The sequence below is a fragment of the Scyliorhinus canicula genome, chromosome 11 (genome assembly GCF_902713615.1).
Source record: "Scyliorhinus canicula chromosome 11, sScyCan1.1, whole genome shotgun sequence".
NCBI classification, from domain to species: domain Eukaryota; kingdom Metazoa; phylum Chordata; class Chondrichthyes; order Carcharhiniformes; family Scyliorhinidae; genus Scyliorhinus; species Scyliorhinus canicula.
The window spans coordinates 99,531,135-99,547,366 of NC_052156.1; the positions used below are offsets into that span (position 1 = coordinate 99,531,135).

The window sequence follows — 16,232 nt, forward strand, 5'->3', positions numbered from 1 at the left end:
ACCCAAAGGAGTGTAATGTGCATCTTTGGGGATAAAGACGACGGGGATATAGATTGGGGAGATATGTCTTTGAGTTTCAAAAAAAGCTAAATTAACAATTTGGAAAGGGTTCGAATTATTATATTCTAAATGCATGTTTGAAAGAAATTGGGAAATGATTGGTTTTATTCAATATAAAGTTAAAAGATAGTCTGCAGACTTCAATCGATTCTTTCAGAGCTGCTGGCAGCTGAAAAAGAGAACTTGTGTTTGTTAAATTGCTGTTAGTTGTATACTTTTTCCTTGTCACTGAGTCTGTCCGAGTCTGTGAGTCTGTCTAGTGCCTGTGTCATTGGGTTAACCCTGTGTGGCCTGGTTTTGTTTGTGCTGGCCGTCTGCAAGAGCACTCAGCTGAACACAAACTCGTTATTGTGATTACTCACTCGCAGTTTCACAAAAGAACAAGACCATGCTCTGAATATGTAACCAATTTCCAGACACAGGTGATCAACTTTGCAGCAGGACTAAGGCAGGCAAAAGAAGCTATCAGACTCCAGAATGGGCTGTTAACTGGTCAGATGAGGGTGTTTCAGAGGACAATGGATCTTGATTGAGTGGATAAACAGGACTATCCATTAATGAGTTAGGGTCTGGATGGGACAATGGCCAGTTATGGGTGTGTACCTATGACTCAATGCTAGCAGACTAGTATAAAGGAAGGAACATCGGAACATCTTCAGTGATAGCCTGGGAGTCCCCAAGGCAGAACTATCGCAAGAAGAAGGGACCCTGGGTTTCAAAGCCCAAAGAAAATATCCTCATCGAGTGATTGTACATCGAGTGTGCAGCTCACAAAGCCCTCCTTGTTTCTGCAGGCATAGGTAGCCCATAATAAGCGAGAAAGGGCCAAGATGGGGGGCGGAGTCCCAGAGATGAGGGTTCTCACTCCCTATGAGGAACGGGCCCTGGAAATCGCAGGGCTGACTGAAGAGAGAGCAGTCACCGACAGGGAGGTCTGGCTGCACTGCAGAGGTGAAGATCCACTGCCCCTTCACCCAGATGGCCTGAATCAAGGGAGTTATTCATGTCAGACAAAGTGATCCTTCCCTCTCACTGACCACATGTTCATTGTCTTGCAGCATCTCCATCTAATGGGGCCGGGACATCTGGAGGTGTGCCCCCCCCCCCCCCCCCCCCCCAGACACCATCACACAAGAGACCACTTCAGAGGTGATCTCCAAGGAGACCACCATTGAGGCGTCACAACTATTACCCCCACCTTCCACCAGCGCAGAGATACACACCTTGGTGGACGACATTAGTGGACAGGCTTCTGGGGCACAATCTGGTGGGCACTCCACGGCTGCTGATGCACATCAGTTGGGGCAGGAACATCCAAGGGAATTAACAGTTGGAGGTCTGCTGGATTCCAGGACTCAGCTGGGTCCCAGTCAGATGCTGAGCCTCTGGACAAGGTTCTCCCAAGGCTAATGCAGGTAATAGGACACAGCCGTTGAGCCTGGATCACGACATTCGCGTCTTGAGTGATGTGTCCAAGGCATGGCTCAGACTGAGACAAGCATGGTTGATGTCCCAGGCACAGCTGGACATTGCTGAGGGACTGCAGAGCATGGCCCAGTCACCGAGGAGCATCACTGAGGGTGTCGACACCATGGTGCAGACAATGGGGAGCCGCCAGTACTGGCAGAGTCACAAGACTTAGAGGCCACCGGAGCTCACTCCGGCTGCCTCCCTGTCCCATGGAGACCTGCAGGGCCCTACGGGCACTGTCAGGGAGGAGGAAGTGCTGGAGGCCAACCCAGGGCTTGCCACCTAGGGAACAACAGTGGTCTCCAGTTCTTCCGAATCCCACTTCCTGACACTGGAACATCTCAAGGGCAACAGGCAGAATAGGCTGGCATAGCGATGCCAGTGACACCGGTAATGTTGCCGGGGCTCCCGTCTCCAGGCCCTCCGTCAAGGGCACCAAAGGCCACAGGGTGCGGAAAGCAACAGGCTGCCTCCACCTGGGAGGGGCGGGTCGCTATCTGTAGCTAGGGGGAATGTTCACCATTAAAACATGTAACACCGGATACATATGTGAAGCTTCTGTCACACTAACTATGTGACACCTAACTGCACCCCACCCCCCTTTGCCCTCAGCGCCCCAGGCGACCATATTGACAGCTGTATTTGTAACCAGATAAACAGAGCAACATTTACTGGCGACCTCTGATGGGACTCAACCTAGAAGTGGCCGAGTCACTCCGAGAGAACCCAAACTTTGAATTAGATATCCAATTGGAAACAGAAAACCACAAGTGTAAGACCAATACTGATCAAACCATCAAGATTCGGAAGTGTGTTAATGCATGCGTACTAACAGGGATACAAGGTAAACCTGAGAGATTTTGTTGCGTAAAGCTGTCGGGAGTTTTGTAGGCCGGAAATTAGCATAAGCCGTACTCGTGTTTACATCACCACTTTATCACCCCCGTTCCAAATTCAGTAGAGAACCCAGAGATAGTGAGAAAAACGGCAATGAAGGCAATGGAACGCCTTAAAAACCCCCAAGAATTCGAGGTTGCAGCGACCAGTAGAGTAGGACAATGTCCTGTATGGGAAGAGGAAATCAGAAAGTACCTCAAAGGGAAAGGTTGGCCCCTTTGAAGAGAATTCTGCGCGAATGATGAAACAGGTCCCAGAAGTATAGGGCATACTTGGTGGGAGAACCTGTCAGAGATTCACAAGAAAAGCTCGCAAGCCAATGGCAATCATGTCCTCCTTGGCACAATTGCGGGTACAGAGGAGGTTGTTAGGACGCTCCGTAGAGAGATTGAGGAGAGAGATAAGAATAGTAAAGGAGATGTGAGCGAATATGAGAGAGAGAACAGGGAACTGAGAGAGCAGTTAGCGGCGAGGGACAAAGAGGTGGCTGATGCCAAGCGGACAAAAGGAATCTTGTCTCGACCATTTGAGTAGTTTTCAGACCCAATATGATAAGGCCTACCAAGACACGCAACGCGCGGTCTTGGTAAGACAGGGAACCGAACAACCGAACAGGTTGAGTAGTTGCAGACAGCGTTTGCTGGACACTTGTGGATTCATTTCACAGCGGTGTTTGGAGAGTTAGCACGCGCCCATTTGTCTCCAGATAATATGGCCAAATGGATTTGAATCCTGGTCTCTCATGCAACAGAGGCAGGACAGAGACCTTGCGCAAATTACGACTCCTCAGACGAGGCCCACAACAAGAAACGGGTTTTGAAAAGATTGTCCCGCGCTTGGGAACAATCCATGCAACGAAAAACAGCATACGGTAGAGCAGAGGAAGAGCAGGCAGACATGTTAGGACGCAGCAGAACCCCGCATGGGTAAATGAGGGCAGGAACGGCCCACAGCAGAACAAATCCCAGGAGTGTTATAATTGTGGCCAATTAGGACTACTTCGCACGAGAGTGCAATGCGCCCCAGAAGCAGCAGAGAAACCAGCAGGACAGGCACCCTAAATAGGAATAGGGCAAGCCAATTCACAGTGTTAGCGCCCGTTCAGACACCCCAGACATGACAGCACCAATTGACGGTGTTCAGACTCCCCAACTTGGGTCTGCGACACCCTTGAGACAAGTCCGGTAGGACCGGTAGTGGCAGGCACAGTCCGGGGGACAACCCCGTGGCATTTCTTTGGGACACAGGAGGGTCCCGTACCACGCTAAATTCCTCCACAATGTTTCAGAGAGACACATGGCCCACCACGGACTCTCATTACTCTCAGCGACCGGTGTGGCACGATTCCCGCTCCCAGCCGAATCTCTGGTGCCGGAGACTTCGGGAGACGGCAGGGGTGAGATTCATGCCGGCCCCCGGTGATTCTCCGACCCGGCGGGGGGGTCGGAGGAATTCCGCCTGTTACCTTTGTATTTGGCCTCAGATCTCTCATTGACATGATGGGTTTGATACGAGGGCTCCTGTCAGGTGCCAGCTGCTCGACTACACAGAGAGGTTCTTTTGGACTCGCATCCAAAGCCCACATCCACAGCCCAACATGTGCATAAAGTGGGGGGGGCACCATGATGGCAGGCATGTGGATATTAGCCCCATCTCTCCAGTGATGGATTTACCAGCTACCAGCTCATTATGATCATAAAATGCCAGTCCCCAGCAATCTTCCAAACGTTCTTCCAATCCCAGCATGCCATACTTGGTCAAGTTTGAAAGGGGCCATTCTAAGGTGAGCAGGTGCCAGCCTGCCTGTCCAACTATGCAGCCAAGACATGCCCAGATTCTGATGACCCTGACCGACCGCAAAGTTTACATCAAACTTACAGCAATGCAATGGGAGAATCTCAGAGAAATTCCTGACCCGTATCCCAAGACTTCCTTTGGACAGGGTCAGGTACCATCATCCTGCTACCTACCCTCATAGAACATAGTACATAGAACAGTACAGCACAGAACAGGCCCTTCGGCCCTCAATGTTGTGCCGAGCCATGATCACCCTACTCAAACCCACGTATCCACACTATACCCGTAACCCAACAACCCTCCCCTTAACCTTACTTTTTTTATTAGGACACTACGGGCAATTTAGCATGGCCAATCCACCTAACCCGCACATCTTTGGACTGTGGGAGGAAACCGGAGCACCCGGAGGAAACCCACGCACACAGGGGGAGGACGTGCAGACTCCACACAGACAGTGACCCAGCCGGGAATTGAACCTGGGACCCTGGAGCTGTGAAGCATTTATGCTAACCACCATGCTACCCTGCTGCCCCATATTTAAATCATATTTAAATATCTTGATTGCGATTATTTCTTACCCTCCAAAATTCGAAGGAATACAAGCTGTGCAACCCCGCCTCATAATTTAATCTTTTAACCGCAGCATCATTCTGCCGAATCTGCATTGCGCCCATTCCAAAGTGAAGGACCCAGAACTGAACCAGTTACTCCAAATGGTATTTGGGGCCTCACGGTAGCATGGTGGTTAGCATCAATGCTTCACAGCTCCAGGGTCCCAGGTTCGATTCCCGGCTGGGTCACTGTCTGTGTGGAGTCTGCACGTCCTCCCCGTGTGTGCGTGGGTTTCCTCCGGGTGCTCCGGTTTCCTCCCACAGTCCAAAGATGTGCGGATTAGGTGGATTGGCCATGCTAAATTGCCCGTAGTGTAAGGTTAATGGGGGGATTGTTGGGTTACGGGTATACGGGTTACGTGGGTTTAAGTAGGGTGATCATTGCTCGGCACAACATCGAGGGCCGAAGGGCCTGTTCTGTGCTGTACTGTTCTATGTTCTATGTTCTATGTATGTGTCTCATCAAGTGCCTGTCCAGCTGTAACATCACTTCCTCCTCCTTGCGTTCCTGCCTTTTAAAACTCAGGTCAACAATCTGTCAGGCTTTTTTTATTACTTTCTGTACCTCCCCACATCCCAAAGATGTGCAGGTTAGGTGGCTTGACCATGTTGATTTGCCCCTTAATTGGAAAAAAAATTGAGTACTCTAATTTTAAAAAAAAATTAATTTCAGTGCCCATTCTCTAGTCTATAGAATGCCTACAATGCAGGAGGAGGCTATTCAATCCATCAAGTCTGCACCGATCCTCTGAAAGAGCACTCTACCTAGGCCAACACCCCGCCCTATCCCGTAACCCTGCATATTGATCATGGCCAATCCACCTAACCTGCACATCTTTGGACTGTTGGAGGAATGTGGAGCACCCAGAAGAAACTCACACAGACACAGGGAGAACCTGCAAACTCCACACAGTCACCCGAGGCTGGAACCAAACATGGGTCCCTGGTGTTACGAGGCAGCAGGGGGCAGCAGGGTAGCAATGGGCAGCAGGGTAGCATGGTGGTTAGCATAAATGCTTCACAGCTCCAGGGTCCCAGGTTCGATTCCCGGCTGGGTCACTGTCTGTGTGGAGTCTGCACGTCCTCCCCCTGTGTGCGTGGGTTTCCTCCGGGTGCTCCGGTTTCCTCCCACAGTCCAAAGATGTGCGGGTTAGGTGGATTGGCCATGCTAAATTGCCCGTAGTGTCCTAATAAAAAAGTAAGGTTAAGGGGGGGGTTGTTGGGTTACGGGTATAGGGTGGATACGTGGGTTTGAGTAGGGTGATCATGGCTCGGCACAACATTGAGGGCCGAAGGGCCTGTTCTGTGCTGTACTGTTCTATGTTCTATGCTAACCACTGTGTCACTGGGTCGCCCATGTCTTTAATGATTGATCTACCAGGACAGCCAAATCTTATTGTTTTATCACAGTTCCTAGTCTCTCACAACTAGAACATATTCATTTAATCTTTCTTGGATTCAAAGTGAATGATTTTAGCTTTAATGACCTGTATATGTTTTTATGTATACCTGCACAGGTTCCCCGGTTCCACTTCACCATTTATGTTTTTTAGTTTTGATAAATTTAGAGTACCCAGTTGTTTTTTTTTCCAATTAAGAAGCAATTTATTGTGGCTAATTCACCTAACCTGCACATCTTTGGGTTGTGGGGGTGAGACCCACGCAGACTCGGGCAGAATGTGTAAACTCCACACAGACAGTGACCCAGGCCGGGATCGAACCAGAGTCCTCAGCGCTGTAGGCAGCAGTACTAACCACTGTGCCACCGTGCTGCCCAACTTCACTACTTATATCCTTTGGTGTTCTGCAGTTACCGACCTTTAAAGCCACAAATAAGCTCTCCAAAAACAGAGGTTGACTTATATGCTGGTATAAAAGTGAACCGCTGGTATGTGTGACCAGGGGATCAGGGGTTACGGGGAGAAAGCAGGAGAATAGGGATGAGAAAATATCAGCCATGATTGAATGGTGGAGCAGACTCGATGGACTGAGTGGCCTAATTATGCTCCTATGTCTTATGGTCTGATGGTGACCGCTGTTTTGAGATGGATCAACATCCGATGCAAAGAGTGGGCGACATGGAAACTCCCAACCATTGTTGCAGCTCAATCCATATTGTCGGCCGTCCACCTGACCACCGAGTCATTGGGGACCAGGTAGGAAAACATCCATGTGTGGGCAAAACATCCTTCTGCAGGATCTTGGTCAACATTTCTGGGGCCCTGAAAATGATCATCTTACCTTCTGGCTCATCAGATCCCAGTGACGTGGTTTAATCCCTGGGGTGCAGAGAGCATTGATCAGAGGCAGGTTGATTTTGAATTTCTCCAGCTTTGTTTTGATGGCCGTCGCAACTTTCAACGGTCCGTGTAAATCTGGGTGATTGAAAACCTTTGTTAGCTTGTAGCTGACCCTCCATAAACTCTGCACCTGATGGGAACATTTTACAAGAAGAAAAGATTTATTGCAAGTGACCAAAGCTTCATGAATAACTGGTTAATTTGCAGGTTTCCCTGATGAATCTTCTCGGCAATGCAAATCGTTATTTGTCATTTTAATCTCTAACTTGCTCTCATGCAGACTTTTGATTTCAATCTAAAACTATCTAAAACTATCAATTTTAAGGCAGGCAACATTTTAAAAATACCCTGCAAGGGTACAAATCTGCATATCTAAAATAAATTATTAAATTATATTTTAAAACATAAAATGTCACACAGCATGAATTATAGGATGGCAGATTTCGGCATAGACTAGATTTGATGTTTAAAACAGAGAGATAAATCTTAATAATTTCTAACCTCCTGTTCCACTTCTTCAGCATTGACTTGGAGCAAAGGGCCATTCATCCACTTGTCATAGTGCAAGTTAAACTGCACAGCGATTTTCCACAGTTTCTCATAGGGCTCCTTAGTGTTGATAATATTTTGGATTTGGGGATAAGGGCTAATGTGTCCTGTCTCCAGCAGAACCTCTTCATGGTTGATCAGGGCTTTCTGAACAGCAACAAAAGAAACCAGTCACATCCTGACCACCTGACGGAACAACCCCCACCCCTTCACCTTCCCCCACCCCCACTCGCCTTTCCCCCTGCCTTCACCTCCCTCCCGGCTTCCTCCCCCTTCCCTCCTCCTCCCTTCACCTACCCCCCCTACCCCATCCCCTTCACCTTCCCCCACCCCCCCTCGCCTTTCCCCCTGCCTTCACCTCCCCCCGGCTTCCTCCCCCTTCCCTCCTCCTCCCATCACCTACCCCCCCTACCCTATCCCCTTCACCTTCCTCCCCACCCCTTCACCTTCCCCCATCCCCACTCGCCTTTCCCCCCCGGCCTTCACCTCCCCCCCGGCTTCCTCCCCCTTCCCTCCTCCTCCCTTCACCTACCCCCCCTACCCCATCCCCTTCACCTTCCTCCCCACCCCCTTCACCTTCACCTGCCCCCCCCCTCCCCCCCGCCTTTCCCCCCCGCCTTCACCTCCCCCCGGCTTCCTCCCCCTTCCCTCCTACTCCTTTCACCTACCCTACCCCCCTACCCCATCCCCTTCACCTTCCTCCCCACCCCCTTCACCTTCACCTGCCCCCCCCCTCGCCTTTCCCCCCGGCCTTCACCTTCCCCGGCTCCCTCCTCCCCCGCCCCCTTCACCAACCCCCTCCCTCGCCGCCCCTCTTCTCCCTCCCCCGCCCTCCACTGCCTCTTTCCCCCTATTGGCAGGTGGCATGGCCAAGCTCAAATGCATTCACACTCCGAACGCATGTCGGTTGGGCTATTGGACAGTAATTCTTTTTTTTAAAAGGTATAACCAATGGCATTTGTCATTTAGAAATTAAGACTTAGGATGTATTCTCAGTAGGTTCCACTGTATTTAATTGAAGGAGTTTTTAACCTCCATCCTGCTACTAGTTTGCTCACTAATATAAAACAGCAAAGTGCACCTGCTGTTTGCCTTCCTGATATTCACTGTAATGTATAGTTAGATTTTTATTCAGTACAATTTTGGGAACAGGCCTGAGGTGATTAGCACCTCTTTATAAATGGAATGCAGAATATTCAAGAGTAGAGTTTATGCAAAAACAACTTAAAACATGATACAGTCCCAGGGGAGGTGCGGTGACTGCTGCCTCACAGTGCCGAGGATCCGGGTTCAATTCTGGCCCCGGGTCACTGTCCATACGGAGTTTACACATTCTCCCTGTGTCTGCGTGGGTCTCACCCCACAACCCAAAGATGTGCAGGTAGGTGGATTGGCCACGCTAAATTGCCCCTTAATTGGGGAAAAAAGAATTGGGTACTCTAAATGTGTTTTTTAAAAATTTGATACAGCCATAGCATCTTCCTCAACAACCTTATTATTTCGGAATAAAATTGCAGATATTTCCTAAACAGTAACTTGGCAAGACTCACCTCCTCTGCAAACTCCTTGAGTCTTCTATTAATGTCTTCCAGCTTCTGGACATACTGTTGTGCTTCAGACATACGATCCTTCTTTTGAAATTTCTTCACCAAGGCAGCAGCTTCTGCAATACGCTTTATAAAATCATTCTGCCACTGGACCAATTTGGAAACTGCCACATCATGTTCTCTCTGTAATCGCATCTCACTAAGGCAAGGTTTGGGAAAAGAAAGATGTTTTTTTTTCTTAGCAACAGGGATGATGTGGAATCTGGGCACTGTTTGCAATGCCAGTGGTGTTAGTCATTTCTTTCCGCTTTTAAAAGTGCTTCACAGGAATGATTATCAAATAAAATTGGACTCTGAGCCATGAATGGAGAGATTTAGGTTAGCGTTTTTAAAAAATATTTTTTATTCTCCTCTTTTTTCACATTTTCTCCCAAATTTACACCCACCAACAATAAACAATAATCAGTAACAAATATGTCAATCCCCATATCAATAACAACGATCCCATCCTCCCACCAAACCCCAAACAGTAGCCTCCACGTTCACTAAACAAATGACAAAAAGGAAATCAGGAATCACCCATAATCGCCATTAATACACTTCCCCCCTTCCCCCCAACCCTCTCACCCCCCCCCCCAACTAATGTTCAATGTTATCCAGTTCTTGAAAGTGCATAATGAATAATGCCCATGAATTGTAGAACCCCTCCATCCTTCCCCTCAGTTCAAACTTAACCTTCTCAAGATTCAAGAATTCCAACAGGTCCCCCCCACCACGCCAGGGCACAGGGTGGAGAGGCTGCTCTCCATCCCAGCAGGATCCGCCTTTGGGCGATCAACGAGGTGAAGGCTACGATATCTGCCTCCGCACCCTTTTCCAACCCTGGCCGGTCCGACACCCCGAATATGGCCTCCCGGGGGCCCGGGTCCAGATTCACGTGCACCACCTTGGAAATTACCCTAAAAATCTCCTTCCAATAATCCTCTAGCTTTGGACGGGACCAAAACATATGAATGTGATTAGCGCCCCCCCCCCCCCCCCCCCCCCCCACAATGTTCACACACATCTTCTACTCCTTCAAAGAATCGGCTCATCCTCACCCTCGTGAGGTGTGCCCTGTACACCACCTTCAGCTGTATCAGCCCCAACCTCGCACACGAGGTGGAGGCATTCACTCTCCGGAGCACCTCACACCAGACCCCCTCCTCTATAACCTCTCCCAACTCTTCCTCCCACTTTGCTTTGATCACTTCCAGTGGTGCCTTCTCCTCTTCCAATATAGCTCCGTAAACCACTGACACTACCCCCTTCTCCAGTCCCCCTGTCGTCAGCACCTCCTCCAGCAATGTGGAGGCCGGTTCCTCCGGGAAGCTCTGTATCTCCTTTCTGGCGAAATCTTGAACCTGCATGTATCTAAACATTTCCCCCTGCTCCAGCCCATACTTCACTTCCAGCTCCTTCAGTCCTGCAAACCGACCCCGAAGAAACAAATCTTTTAGTGTCTTAATCCCCTTCTCCTCCCATTTCCGAAAATTTCCATCTCACCTCCCTGGCTGAAATCTGTAGTTCCCCCGAATCGGTATTTCCCTTGACCCTGCCCCCAACCCGAAGTGTTGGCGAAACTGCCTCCAGATTTTTAATGAAGCTATTATTACCGGACTCCCTGAGTATTTCCCTGGAGCTATCGGGAGCGGTGCTGTTGCTAGTGCTTTCAGTCCCGACCCCCTGCACAAACTCTCCTCCATTCTGACCCATTGGGAATCAACCCCTCTGACCCAGCTCTGCACCTTCTCCTCATTCACCGCCCAGTAATAATACATCAGGTTCGGGAGACCCAAACCCCCTGCCTGCCTTCCCCTCTGTAGCAGCACCTTCCTCACTCTGGCCACCTTCCCTCCCCATATGAACGACGTGATCCTTTCCTCAATCTTTCTGAAAAAAGCCTTTGGCAGGAAAATCGGTAGGCATTGAAAAATAAACAGAAATCGCGGCAACACGTTAATTTTAACCGCCTGTACCCGACCCGCCAGTGACAGAGGGAGACCATCCCACCTCGCCAGATCGGCTTTCACTCTCCCCACCAAAGTAGGAATGTTGTACCTGCGGAGCCTCCCCCCCCCACCAACCCCCCCCCCCCCCCCCCCCCCCCCCACCACCCCCACTCCCAGGCAACCTGCACCCCCAGGTACCTAAAGTGAGTCTCTGCCCTACGGAATGGCAGCCTCCCCCACCCCTGCCCCACCCCCGGCCGAGACACCACAAAATATTCACTCTTGTCTAGATTTAGTTTGTCCCCGAGAAACACCCAAACACTTGATATTCCCCCTATCGAAACACTCGGTTCCAACATGTATAACAGCAAGTCATCGGCATATAAGGACACCCTATGCTCTATCCCCTCCCCGCACTATCCCTTTCCATACCCCCGAACCTCTTAATGTGATGGCCAACGGCTCAATCGCGAGTGCAAACAGCAGATGGGACACAGAATTTAGGTTAGTGTTAAGGAGTCTGCGAGAAGGAGGAAAGTGAGGGTGTTTCAGGTGGAGTTCCACAGTTTCGGGCCTAGGCAGTTGAAGCCATGACTAGCAATGATTAATCACCTGAATGAAAGATAATTTAATTTTAATCCTCAGTGAATCCTCGGTGGCACAGTGCTTAGCATTGTTGCCTCACAGATCTAGGGGCCCAGGTTCAATTCTGACCTTGGGTAACTGTGTGGAGTTTGCACTCTCTCTCTGGGTTTCCTCCAGGTGCTCTGGTTTCCTCCCAATGTCCAAAGATGTGCAGGTTAGCTTGGGTCACGGGGATAGGGAATGGACCCAGGTAGGGTGCTCTTTTAGAGGGTCTATGCAGCCTCGATGGGCTGAATGGCCTCCTTCTGCACTGTAGGACTTATGTGGTTCTAATTCCATGTCAATCCAGTTGCAGACATTACTTTCAGAAGGAAGTCTCGATGTTGGGTTGAGGGTGCTCGGACTTTTCCCATTAGAACAGAAAAGGATGAGGGGTGACTTGATAGAGGTTTATAAGATGATCAGGGGAATAGATAGAGTAGACAGTCAGCGACTTTTTCCCCGGGTGGAACAAACCATTACAAGGGGACATAAATTTAAGGTGAGTGGTGGAAGATATAGGGGGGATCTCAGAGGTAGGTTCTTTACCCAGAGAGTAGTGGGGGCATGGAATGCACTGCCTGTGGAAGTAGTTGAGTCGGAAACATTAGGGACCTTCAAGCGGCTATTGGATAGGTACATGGGTTACGGTAGAATGATGGAGTGTAGATTAATTTGTTCTTAATTTAGGACAAAGGTTCGGCACAACATCGTGGGCCGAAGGGCCTGTTCTGTGCTGTATTTTTCTATGTTCTATGCATCAGGATGTTAAGCCAATAACTTATTGAAACTGTTCATTTCACTGAAGTCAGAAGCACAGATTTGTTCTCTGTTTTATGGGATAATCTTTATAAGATGCCATCCCCTTTTGCTGATGCACGGTTTTAAGACTCAAGTTTAATACTGAATATTCGACATTTGAAACAAATATGCAAAACCTTGTGTAACTGATCTTCTCAGCTCTTCGACTAGCAGTGCTCTTTCCCACTCTCAGTGCTAAGGGAACGGGTTACAAATCTTTCACAGACAGGCTGCTCATTGTACAGAGACGTACTGTTCTTCCCTGGGACATGGTGAGTTTGCAAACAGACCTGTTTCTGATGAGTGGACTGATCCTCTCTGGCCATGAGAAGGTGTTGCCATTCAGAACGATGTCCTTCTTGGAAAGCGAGGTATAGTCCACCAGGAAGAGGAGATTCTCAGCCGCTATGTCCAGCTTGTCCTGTCCAAGATGACACAGAGCTCTTATGTTTCCAGTCCACAATCCATGGACCGTTCCTCAGTGCTGGGCACTCAAATCGCAGTGACACAAACCGATAATTAAAATGATTTCCAACTCACTAATACCCAGGAGACGATGAGCAGGATAATGCAAACACACAACTTGTCTATTTTTCCCAGCTGGTTCCAAGTTATTGAGTTCAGATATTTTGACATCGCCAGATTAGACACGGATGGCTTTACTCAGATAGATCTCCCTATATTGTAGACTCTGTGCTTTGTTTTACAAACATTCTACGATACGGAGGCAAGTTAACGTGAGGTGTGGAGTGTCAAGTGGATTGATTCTGCAAGCACACAGCAGTCTATAGATGTTGTAAAACTCCCTATGGATGGGTTTTTTCAGCCTATCAGTGTACTTTCACTCCTCCCCACCTTATGACAGTAATTAAAAAGATGGCTGTGTGCTTCATGTTTAATTTAAAAAGAGACATTAATATTGAGGCTTGTCAGATGTGCCATGCCCCCCCCCCCCCCCCCCCCAAAACCCTCTGTATATGCCACAGATTCCCTGTCAGGTATCTCACATTAACACAGTTACAGGTATTCTCAATAGCGAGACATCGGGGTGACATTTTAGCCTGCAGCTACACACCCTGTACAAAATTAAACATCAGGGAGTCAAGACAGATCTTTCGATTATCACGCAGAAGTTACGAATGCTGATTAATTTGTGGCAAATTTGAAACATGCAACATTAACTTTGCACCACCACAGGATAAAAACTCTGCTCTGCATTTAGAACCACAAACTAAATCTTTAACTCTGTGTCAGAAATCAGCAGAAGGAAAGACCTTTAGAGATGAAGTTCAGACATTCTGCTCTGGCCTATTGGAATGCCTGTCATTAAAATCCCCAAATTACAGAGAAGAAAAGAAATGGCTCTACCTGAATCTGAAGCATTTCACAGCTCCTCAAGGTATCCACATAATTTTGCACTTGGATCAGTTTGCGAGTGGAGTCGGTTGTGTTTGTTATTTTCCTCATGATGCTGTCGTACTGCTGGCAGATCCTGCGATTAAACGTCTCAGACACGGCAAGAACTTTATTAATTACAATGCTGGCCAGTTTCTGGGTGCGGTCAATCAGCCACTGTGAATTGGAGACCATTAAATATTCTCAGTCTTTGCAGCAGGAGACCTGGGAGGGGCATGTTACACTTGAAAATGAATGAAATGAAAATCGCTTATTGTCACTAGTAGGCTTCAATGAAGTTACTGTGAAAAGCCCCTAGTCGCCACATTCCGGCGCCTGTCCGGGAAGGCTGGTACGGACCGTGCTGCTGGCCTGCTTGGTCTGCTTTAAAAGCCAGCGATTTAGCTCAGTGAGCTAAACCAGCCCCTTACAGCCCTGATCACAACTCCCCCCATTCCCATTTGACGAACTGTCAGTTTTGCTCGATCCCTCCCTGAGACTGGGTGTTGAGGAAGACCAGGTATCACTCGCTGTCCCATGGCAAATCAGTTGAATGGTACTTATCATCTTTCATTGCTTGTTGAAGACTATGAGATTGATTTGGGGCCGAGAGTCACAATCACTTTATCAATATAATGAACCATTTCTAAGCCCAGACTGCACTATCCTTGACCTTGCTTCTGAAGATAATAGTTTGGTGACATTCATTTGGAACCACCTTGAATATTAACAATTAAACCATTTAACGTGTTCCTTTGAATTGGCAGTGTGAGCTGAAAAGTTGCTCTGCTGCTTTGCGGATATTTCTCGGTTACGTATTAAGGGATGGTCTCCCCATCCTGACAGAGCAATATCATTTACATTTTCATTTACACAGCGCAATCCTTTTTGCACGGTACGGTACCCCTCGCCCCGCAAAAATCATTAAGATACAAAATATGCAAAGGTATCCTTTACGATAGCAAAGCTATGCATATTTATTGGAATATTAATATTTAATACAAGAAAGTTACAACTCCAATATCCTTCTTAAAAAAAGGATTATATATCTGGCAGTGATTGTTAGTGTCTTGGAAATGAATCTTGTCATTTTATAATGACTGTACATTGCAATCTCTCACAGATCAATTCTAATCCATTTACAATTTTTTAAATCAGACTTTTTGACTGTTTTACATTCCTCCACATTGCACTGACACCAATCAGCATTATCTGCCTCAAAGGTGTGAAAGACTAAACATTTCCAAGTGGACAGAATTAAATAAGAGACCTGTATGAATAAACCAGTTTCCACCATTCGTGCCGAATTCATTAGTTGTTACATCGCCTCTATTGTACAACTGAACAAATGGGGCCGGTTTAGCTCAGTTGGCTGGACAGCTGCTTTGTGATGCAGGCCAACAGCTTCAATTCCCCTACTGGCTGAGGTTATTCATGCTCCTTGTCTGAGGTGTGATGATCCTCTGGTTAAATCACCATCAGTCAGCTCTTCTCCTCAAAGGGGAAAGCTGTCTATGGTCATCTGGGACTATGGCGACATCACTTTACTTTTACTAATGTTCAATAACAAAAAGCTGCATTTATAATAGCACCTGCCATGACCCTAGAACATCTCAAAATGTTTTACAGGCAATTGTTTATTTTTGAAATGTAACCACTGTTAGAATGCAGAGAAACACAACAGACAATCTGTCCAATACAAACTCGGCCAATCAGCAACAAAATAACAAATCATCCGGCTGAGTGAAGTTGGTTGAGGGATAAATATTGGTCAGAATCCCTAACTCATCTCCTAATAGAACCATAGGATCTGTGACATTCAGCCAAGATGGCAGATAGAGCATCCAATAGGGTTTCTAATGCCCAGTCCCTTATTGAACTTGGGGGCAATGGTTAGAGGTCAGTAAGTCTGCTGGGATGACATATACCAGTGTCCAGCGGGAGGACCCACGCGAAGTCCAAGCGGGATTGGGAGGACAGAGGGAGGGAAGTTCAGGTCAGGGAAGAAATAAAATTCCAAGAAGCCTCATTTTAGCACAGGAGGAGGGGGAGAGGAGGTTTCTTTGGAGTTAAGTCAATATTCCCACCCTCCCCCTGAGGTGGCAGGTGAGCACAGAGCTTTTTGAGGTGCTGCAGATCCTGATTGACACCATGTGGAGTTACAGAGGATCAGAAACATTGTGTGAGGAA

The 16,232-nt window shown here is 48.1% G+C and overlaps 1 protein-coding gene across 1 annotated transcript in view; it reads right to left on the reverse strand.

Annotated features, from left to right (window-relative positions):
* Positions 1 to 16,232, reverse strand: part of LOC119973221 (dynein heavy chain 3, axonemal-like) — a 714,697-nt gene that overhangs the window by 662,210 nt on the left and 36,255 nt on the right. The window contains exons 5-9 of the mRNA XM_038810887.1: positions 14,016 to 14,219; positions 12,938 to 13,068; positions 9,235 to 9,430; positions 7,637 to 7,831; positions 7,077 to 7,265 (exon numbers count right to left, since the gene is read on the reverse strand). Coding sequence (XP_038666815.1) covers positions 7,077 to 7,265; positions 7,637 to 7,831; positions 9,235 to 9,430; positions 12,938 to 13,068; positions 14,016 to 14,219 — 915 coding nt within the window. The remainder of the gene's footprint in view (positions 1 to 7,076; positions 7,266 to 7,636; positions 7,832 to 9,234; positions 9,431 to 12,937; positions 13,069 to 14,015; positions 14,220 to 16,232) is intronic.